The following is a 9,418-nucleotide window of genomic DNA, read 5'->3' on the forward strand; positions in this document are numbered from 1 at the left end:
AAAGCTAGAAGGCAAGACGGAGGGTGAAGGGCTGATCAGGGGAGAGCACCGGGGTGAGCGATCAGGTTGCTCACTGAGCAGCTCAGGGTCGCTCAGTGGGCAGCTTAGGGCGGCGGGGTGACTAACTCACCCTGGAATCCGGGAGCCGATCACTTCCCGAGGCGGCAATGTTACCGTCAACATTATTACAGAGAAAATTGCAATAGGAGTTAAGAAAGTCATGATTGGTATTGAATGATTATCAAGATAAAGATGGATTACAGATCAAGACCAAGAGTCAAATAAGGGAGTTATGCATAAGTGTCACCCTAAAGGTCATAAAAGTATTGAAAGAGAGTCAAGAAGAGCATAATAAACATCAAGCAGAACAAAACAAGTAACATGAACATGGACCAAAACATGAACACCAATATATAACTCCACCAGAAAGGCCCAAAAACCAGTATGTTGTTGTCGATATGTACCTCGAAAAAGGGAATGTGGAAGATTGTCACGCCAAAAGAAAGATTTAACCAGACGCTTCAACCTGTACAGGTGCCAAAATCAATCAAACAACCGACCCGAAAGAAAAAAAGACAACAGGGAGATTAATCTGACTCCTCCGTCGCCATGGCACTCGCATAAAGTTGGCTAAAGTGCGACTTGGGCTCAGTGAGAAGGGCATAAGGTTCGCCATTCTCAACAATGCGACCAGCATCCAAGACAACGATACGATCGAAGTCGAGAATTGTGTCGAGTTTGTGAGCGACAGCGATGATGGTGTGATTACAGAATTTCTCTCTAATAACACGCTGCATGATTTCATCTGTTTTGGTATCGATGCTATTTTTCACAAAAAAAGTGGTTAGTCTCAGTTGTTGCAGCAAGGGGTTGAATCGGTGTGAGTGGCCGAAAAATCGTACAGATCGCAAAATGCAAAGGAAATTACCACCGCTCGGATGAACGCTGATATGCAGGGGGATTGGGGAAACAATAATTGCATAATTGCCAAGTGGAGAGAGATGTGGGTCGAAGCGAGGGGAAAAAGACTGGGGATTTGACTTACTTGCTAGTTGCTTCATCCAAAATGAGGATGTTGCCGGGGCGAAGCAGGGCACGGGCAAGGCAGAAGAGTTGTTTTTGGCCGTGAGACAGGTGGATCTCGTCGACGTCGGTGTCTAGGTCCCCCTTTTCTTCGATCGCAGGGAGGAGCTGGACGCTCTTGAGGGCTGCCAAGATGTCGTGGTCGGTGTGGTTGCCTGTTGGATCGGCGTTCAATCGGACGCTGCCCTTGAACAGGAGGGAGTCTTGGGAGACGCCGTTGATGCGCGAGCGGATCTCTCGTCGGGGTAGGCGGCTGATGTCGACTCCGTCCACGGTGATGGTGCCGCTGGTGAGTTCCATCATTCGGAAGATGCTCATGATCATCGAGGTTTTTCCACTATTGCTTTTTGTTAGAATAGAGTCCATTAGAAGTCTGAAGTGGATATTGTTTTCTTACCTTCCAGTGCGTCCGCAGATACCGACTTTCTCGCCTGCCCGGACAGTGAGAGAGACATCGTTGAGAACTGGTTCGGAGGGTCTGTAGGCCGCAGAAACGGAGTTGAAGGCGACTGCACCCTTGGAGGGCCAGTTAGGGGGCACATCTTGGTCTTCACCGGGCTTGTCCTCTGACTCGACAGTTGACGTAAAGTCCTTGATACGCTGAATAGAACCGATGTGCGTCTCCAAGTTGGTCCAGAAGGTAACCAGAAGCTTGATGCTCTGACTGAACTGGATAACGTTCAGCAGGGCGACACCAACGTAGCCTGCACTGAGGGTTGATCCACGTAGGGCAACGACCAACACGATCAGAAGAACAGCAATTCCCGCCACGACCATGTCCAGCGACAGCGTAAGCCAGCGCTGGATAGCGAACATGAAGTAGAAGGGGCGTTGCGAGTGGTCAAGCAGAGCGATGTTCTTCTGTTCCATAGCGTGTTGCCATCCGAAGGCCCGCAGAGTGATAAGTCCTTGAAGACAGTCGGTGAAGTGTGAGTACAGCGGAGCCTTGGCCTCGATATCCAAGTAACGAAGCTGGCGCGAGGTGCGCAGGTACATCTTTTGAATAAGGAACAAGATACCAAGCACGAACGGGAAGGAGATAGCTGCGTATTTGGAGGAGACTCCAATAAGAGCCATCTGTGCCAGACAGAGAAAGAATGTAGCAACAGTGTTGATCGCGGCAATAGGAAGCTCCATATCGATGAGTTGCAAGTCTTGACTGAACCTGTTAAGAATTGAACCGCTGTCGGTGGTAGAGAAGAACAGCATCGGAGCACTGAGGACAGTGGTCAGCAGCTTACGGTGGAAGCTCTCGCCAGACTTTGGGACCATGGTGATGATCATTTGCCAGCAGCCCACAATCAATGCAAGCATCGCGAGACAGCCAAGCATCGCGTAGATACCAAGATAGTGACCGATCTCCTGCTTGGGGTTTGCGGTGTCAGACTGGGCCCACCATTTGACCCAAATGCTGGGGAATGAGATACAGAACACGAAACCGGCCATTGCGACCATGAAGACGATCGCAGGGAGCCAGCCGATGGCGTCGACGTAGTATGTGTAGATTCCGAGATCGCCACCGCGGTCGTGATTCTCTGGTTCCTCGATCAATGCTTCCTTTTCTTTCTGGATAGTGTCCACGGTGCTGTAACTGGGAGAGTCCGAGAATCGCTTAGCCTTGTACTCCCAATCAGGCAATCCGAGTCCGAAGCTTGCCACATATCCACCAGTCTTGTTCAGAGCAGCAAAGCTTCCCTGTTCACAAATCCGACCACCTGCCTCCAAAACAACGATGTGGTCGGCATAGGGAAGGCGTTTGACAGAAGACGAAGCGACGAGAACAGAAGCTTCAATCTCTTTAAGGAGTCCTCTCGGACCGAACAGGCTGTGGAAAATGTGGTTTTCTGTTGTAGCATCCAGACCGCTGAGGGCATCATCGAGGATCATGATCTTTCTCCGGGCATAGATTGCGCGTGCAAGTGCGATACGTTGGCTTTGTCCGCCACTGAGAGCGATACCTTTGCTTCCAATAATAGCAGCATCCCCACGAGGGAACTGTGCGAGGTCTTCTTCCAAAGCGCAAGCCTGAATCACAGAGGTGTACCATTGAGGATCATAGTCAGACATGGCAACGATGCTGTCTTTGATAGTGCCGTTCATGTGCCATGGAGTCTGGTCACAGTATGCGACGCTGGAAGATGCGAGTGCAACCTTGCCATCAGAACAGGGGATTTCTCCAAGAAGAGCCTTGAGCAGAGTAGACTTGCCACATCCAGACGGTCCAATGAGAACAGTGAAGCTGCCCTGTGGGATGGTCATGGTAATATCGGTGAGAATTGGATCCTTGTCGGCTTCCCATCCAAAGCTTCCACTTTGGACAACGACAGCATTTGAAGAAGAAAGAGGAGCACTGGAGCGCTTGAGCGACTCGACAGAGTCTGAGTTAATGGAAGACAGGTCAAGGTCCTTAGCCTTCGATAGTGCACGCTTTTCAGCGAGATCATCGAGGAACAAAGTCTCTGAGGAGTTATTCCTGCGGTCAGCGTGGTCCTCTTTGTCCAAGAACTGTTGAATACGCTGGAAAGATCCAACGGCACCAGCGAAAGACATAAGTGCCATGACCAAGGTCAAGAGAGGGTCTGCGAGAAGCGAGAACAGAGACAGAGACGTGAAAGCCCGGGAGACGCTCAAGGGATCACTTGAGATGCCGACGTAAACACCGAAGGTGAAGATTGGGGCAAAAATGCGAGTCAACCAGGCAAACGCCATGTTGTAAACCAGAAGGGTACGGAACTTCTTGGAGATATCCAACTCGCTGATCCGAAGACCATGAACGAACTTCATCAAGGAATCCTGCAAACCAAGCATCTTGACTCCCTTGATCGATCCAAGCATCCCGGAAGTAGAGGAAATGCGCTTCTCGATAGCTTCCAACCACTTGGCTTGGTGTGCGACAACAAAGGACATGCCGACCAACGATCCAACCAGAGCAAACAGAGCGACGCAAACAGGAACAACACAGGAAATTCCCAGTTGAATCTTGAGAAGATAGATAGCCAAAGCGATTTCAATCGAGTTCGCCCAGATCTCATGCATGGTCTGCCATCCCGCTGTGATGCGCTCGACATCTGCGCTCATTAAAGTGAGCGAGTTGGCAGGATCAGTCTCCCCGAGGCCCAGACAGCTGGCTTTTTTGTATAGCATTGTAACAAGAACACCACGGACCATGGTAATCCCGCGGTACGTGAGGTGCTGATACTGGCCCATTGAAACGGCGAGTCCGGCGTAAACCATGACATAGGCGCCAATGAGTCCGTATCCGATGTTTTGGGTACCCTTGTTGACGGGCGAATTGAAGAAAGAGAGTGATCTCTCCAGGAGCAAAGGCTGGCAGAAATTGAAGGCCACAACGCACGCTCTGGCAGGGACACCTGCAAGCAGAGGCCATTTCACAGCCTTCATTGACTCCCATTGGAGGGTGTTCGGCGATTTAGTTGTCACTGAATAAATGTTAGTTAAGAGAATCAGAAAAAAAGCGCATATGACCTGGACAGCTAATTACCTTTGCTCCATTTCTCATCAAATCGAGCTAGTAAGCGCTCGGAGCTCAGTTCTTTATCCAATGCAAAGAGATCCTCTACACGTAGGACTCCGGTGAAACCGATCTTGAACAGTGGGTTCAACCACCAGAACACAGCGCGGTTATAGAAACCCGCAGTCGCTTCTGGAGGGTAACCGGCGTATTCCGATTTGAGAATATGTCTTTTCTCCACAGCCTCAAGCACAAACAGAAGCAGTTTGACACCCACCGCCACTGTAGCGACAATAGCCAGGGTATTATTAAAGGCGTCCACACTGCGTAGCCATAGAGTTCTAGACCGTGCAATATCGAAAAGCAAGCTGCAGAGGAGATAGGTGTTCAAAATGAAGGAGGGTCGCACAGAGCGTGTGTGCTCTGCATATGAAAGCAGAGCGAGAGCGAGTACGCCAATTGTCAAGATCACATTAGCTGGAACCGAGGACTTGGTGCTGTCGGCTGCCGGAAGGGCCCATAGGGCTATTTGTGCAATTTGAAGACCTAGTAGGGCCAACCAAGCTCCCTGTTCACAGATGGTTATTAGATAACAGTTCCCAGATTGGATTGTCCACCATTTCCAAAGACCACGGGGGTTCGCGGGGTTGCATGCGAACTGCAAAAAGCAGATTATCGCAACACGGTCAACTTACAAGCTTGACGAGGACCAACCATGATGGCACAACTTTGTTTCGTTTTCGTGAGAGTTGCCAGAGACGAACAGGAATAAGGATTAGGATTAATAAAATAGGTAAAATCTGGAGGATGGTCTCCTCGAACAAAAGAGAGAAATCGAATCCTCCCCGACATGACCCAGCGTCAATACGGAGGGTATTATCTAGATCGTGGCACGAAGGCCCTGAATAGCGAGAGGATGTCATGTCTGTTTCTTGAACCACCTGGCGACAGAAGGATGGTTGAAGAAAAGAAAGACTGTAAACGAGCGGCACGGGGAATTAGAATTCAAAAGAGTGTATGGTTAAGAAAGAACTTGCATTAGCTCGGGGAACTTGCGGCTTTTTGGTCTAGATCAGATGCATCAGAAAGTGACATAAGTATAGTCAGCTTGACTACTAAGACATCACTGCAAAACGTACATAGGGCTAATCGAGGTCCGTATCCCTCTGGGCAGGAGTTCATTACATCTAGGAGAACTACAACCCTGAGCTCACCCTTATGACCATGTTACTGGTTGGCTGCATCAAAGTGGACATTAATACAACACTTGATGCAACCATCTTACACTGCTATTACTGGCAATCCCCTGTGAGCTCATCTCGACTTGGACTAGGTATGTATGGATCCATCCAGCTGCATCTATTTTGGTTTGTTTTCTTCTTTTTTTAGGATATTCCTTTTTATTTTTCTCTTTTCTTTTGTTCCTCTATAAGACCTTGGAGATTGCACTGTGATTCCATGACTCCACTTCAGCCATCAATAGTGGCCCTGATTCTCAAGTCAAATTGCGGCAGAGGTGCCTTTCCCCCCTTGGGGATGTGGGGGATATAGGTGGCATCACTAGATCCACTCGCCCCTGGAGGCAAGGAAACCTTGAGTAAATCCCGAGCAACACGAGGGAGTTGTGCTACCTTGCAGGAATACAATAATTAGAGTCCAATGGGTTCAAATGACCTCCAATGGGTTGCGATGGCGAATGTAGAGTGCATATGGCCCAAGTCTCGTGTGGACTTAGGGCAAAGAAATGACTTTCCCCTCATGTGAGGGAGGCAAGCCTACATCTGTATGATGGCAGATCTGCCGCGTTGGGCTTGAAACATTATTTTGGTTAATTTAATTTAATTTAATATAACGTAATTAAATGAAACTCTTATTCTTATTCTTACTCTTCAAAACTCACATTGCATGTATATATATATATATCTATATTTTATATATATTTCTCATAAACTCTGCTTGACCGCAGAAGCTGACGCGGTGAACCAAATCGCTTGGATCTTCCACATTCGGAGAAAAGAACTGTAACAAATGAGATATGGATTACAACCGGCTTCTGCTAGTTCTCGTTGCGATTATAATAATCTCCAAATCTCCAATTCCACCTGTCATGGCGTTTTTTTTTGCTTCTATTGACTCGGTAGTGGCGGTAGGGATTCGCAATTGGATTCATCCGGGCCAATCGTTCCTTTTGACTCAACTGTTAGTTATGGTCCACACTGAATTCTTTCGGACGTTTCGGTTGCCCTCGGCCTTTCTGATTTAAATCCTGGCCGCCAATCCTGAAATTCTGCATCTTCCAAGACGTGGTGTGGTTCGCGTGGCGGTCGCTGGGCCAATGTGCATGAGTCGGGATCTGTACCTACCGCTATAGTGCCTGACGAACAACCGTCCCCGATGGGGCCGAACTGACTAGGGTAAGCCGGTTTTTTCTCTTTCTTTTCTTTTTTCCCCTTGTCTTGGAATTAGAAGCGTGGTCAATGTGTGGCAAATCCTGTGCATAATGATCTCCACCGATGTACATTCGTGCTCACATGTGCAGTTGATTCCAAATTATCCCGCGTAGAGACATTTCGGTATTGCGTATATTGTGTATATTGTGTGCTTCTTTATGTCTACTTTGTATACGGAGTATATGCTTTGGAATTGGGGATGTATTTTACTCTAACTTTGGAAGCTCCAAGTGTGCCGAAATTTATAAAGTGATCTATCCGGTGATCGACAAGGAGATCAACCTGTCAAGTTTCTGCATTGTTAGTTGACAATCGACCCCAAACTGCGGGCGCTAGTTTAGCTCGTCAGGCTAGCCGGTCATAAGTGTCAACTAGTTTGTGTATCTCTTTGGATGCCAAAGCCCAATAATCACGGCCTTTGCTGTGTGGATCTCTAGCCACCTCCCTATAGGTACATCGTACATGCACTCACTTAAATTCACGTCACGTCTTGACTAGTGAGAATAGTGGACATATACAAACGTACGTTCCCAATTGGTGATTATACGAAAACGATAAATTTAAGAAAAAAAAAGAAAGAAAAAAAAAAGAAAAGAAAAGTAAAACATGAAGAAAAAAAAGCAACGCACATACTGCACCACATCAACTCATGTTTTTGATGCGACTGGATATCATCTTCAGAAACTGTCCCAGATGTTCACACTTTTTGCTTGAATTTATAAAACCCCAATTTCTCTACTAATGTTCTCGAGCTATTGAAGGTGTGGATGTGACTAATATATAAATAAACGCCAAGTAGACACAGGTCGCCGGGTTCGGTTACGCCCGCATCCCTTGGTGGCCCTTGCAGAGCGATCATTAGCGTACTGTGTGTCTTACATATTAGATTACATCGAGGTAATCCGTACTCCGTACTTTGTAAATATTTCTATAAACTAGCTCAAATTTCATTTCTGAGATCGAATGATATCTGAGACCCAATAAGATTTCATTTTTAACCGAGCATTCCTCCGATGCTAGTCATATCTACCCCTGTATATTCGGATTTATCGACCGGGAGATCCGAAGTATGAAGGGCGTGATAACATCAGCTCGGGGAGGGACCCCACCACAATCCGCCTTTCTTTTGAGTTTTCGCTTGACTCATGAATAACATCCTATACCTCAGATATACTTCAGAAAAGCACCTAAGACACGATCGTGTCAGATCCTAGCAAATTAACTTTTCTCATCGCGATCACCAGACGGGATCGCCACCTCCACTACACCCTCACTGCGGTAGTGCCTGAACTGCGCGGTAAATCCTCGTTCGACCCGTCTTAGCTCGCCACACCTTACTGATGCAGACCCCAGCTGTCGGATCTCCATGCCATGCGCCCTCATCACCAGAGCTCCCAGAGTAGAGGTGAGCCGGGGGAAAGTAGAGTCCGGGGTCAGTGCCATGTGTGCATCAGTCGGTGTACACCGTGAACTATGACAGCCTCACGAGGGTCGTATACCTGTGGCGATGCCCGATGCATTGGGGAAGCAAAACCCTATACCCGCAGTATGAAGTGAGGGTATGGGGTATTATCCCCTCTGGGCATGTACCTGTTCGCGAGCTTGCACTAAGCGGGCTTGACACAGGCAGCAAAGCCAGTAACGTCAGCATTGAAACCTCGTAAGCTCGAGGGGAAAAAGACATCGTGTACGGAGTAGACGATAACGCCATTAAATCTGAACTTGATTCGGGGCTAAAAGCCTCACGCCCCTGACGGGATGCTCTGAACTGCCACGTCCACGTTCCAGACTGCAAGGGTTCCTGATCGGGGGAATTGCATCTCGCTTGGAAGAGCAGTACTCGGGAGGGTACTCCGGAGTACACAGAGAGAGAGAGTAAAGACCATTCCCCTGCATGGTGACCTTTTAGTACTAGTTCGAGTAGCTAGTCCATTTCCGAGGGTCACCTTGGTCCAAAATAGAAAATAAGAAATTTGATGTAGCAATTCTATCGGAAATAAAAAAACAGGAAAAAGAAAAAGAAAAAAAGGTAGAAAAAGTGTCTGAGTTGGTTCCACAGGGGGGGGCCAAGTACACCTGATCCACGTATAGTTTCTCTCCCTCCCTCTCCCTTCCATCTAGATCCCATGCAAGGAATATGGCGCCTATTACTGGATTTTGGAGGAGTGTGGCCCATGCAGTCTCCGGCCGGACGTAGCTATTTTGGAGGTGTTTAGCAAATAATACTTTTTTTTAGAAAAAAAAAACTTGTACTTAGTTTCTTTAAAATAAGACGAGACCGTCCGAGTTCGCGAGCGCTCTTGAATATCGAAGTCATACTGTCATTCATTCTCCATACCTCTGGCCCATACATACATATCTCCATCGACCGGAAAAAAACGAGACGAAACACAGAAGACCAGCCTGGTAATAC

General features: G+C 47.8%; 2 protein-coding genes across 2 annotated transcripts; both read right to left on the bottom strand.

The window, feature by feature from the left end:
• Window positions 1–573: 573 nt before the first annotated feature.
• On the bottom strand, window positions 574–5,568 carry abcB (uncharacterized protein). Its single transcript, XM_040961320.2, has 5 exons — window positions 5,251–5,568; window positions 4,586–5,123; window positions 1,481–4,523; window positions 1,046–1,420; window positions 574–822 (listed from the first exon to the last, which is right to left on the bottom strand). Exons 1-5 carry the CDS (start codon window positions 5,476–5,478, stop codon window positions 588–590), a joined length of 4,419 nt encoding a protein of 1,472 aa, XP_040808233.2. The 5' UTR covers window positions 5,479–5,568; the 3' UTR covers window positions 574–587.
• A 2,655-nt stretch (window positions 5,569–8,223) lies between these two features.
• On the bottom strand, window positions 8,224–8,448 carry N7455_007056 (uncharacterized protein; the record flags this gene model as incomplete). Its single annotated transcript, XM_065605515.1, has 1 exon — window positions 8,224–8,448. The coding sequence occupies one exon, from the start codon at window positions 8,446–8,448 to the stop codon at window positions 8,224–8,226; it is 225 nt and encodes a 74-aa protein (XP_065461369.1).
• Between the last annotated feature and the right edge of the window lie 970 nt (window positions 8,449–9,418).

Source organism: Penicillium solitum (genome assembly GCF_028829755.1).
Source record: "Penicillium solitum strain IBT 25940 chromosome Unknown utg000004l_segment0_segment0, whole genome shotgun sequence".
NCBI classification, from domain to species: Eukaryota; Fungi; Ascomycota; class Eurotiomycetes; order Eurotiales; family Aspergillaceae; genus Penicillium; species Penicillium solitum.

Excerpts from the sequence above, each read along its gene's own strand:
- abcB (XM_040961320.2), bottom strand. The coding sequence starts at position 5,478 with ATGACATCCTCTCGCTATTCAGGGCCTTCGTGCCACGATCTAGATAAT. Across the intron at positions 5,124-5,250 it reads GGTTGGTCCTCGTCAAGCTT|GGAGCTTGGTTGGCCCTACT; the intron begins GTAAGTTGACCG and ends ATCTGTGAACAG. Across the intron at positions 823-1,045 it reads TTGGATGAAGCAACTAGCAA|CATCGATACCAAAACAGATG; the intron begins GTAAGTCAAATC and ends TGTGAAAAATAG.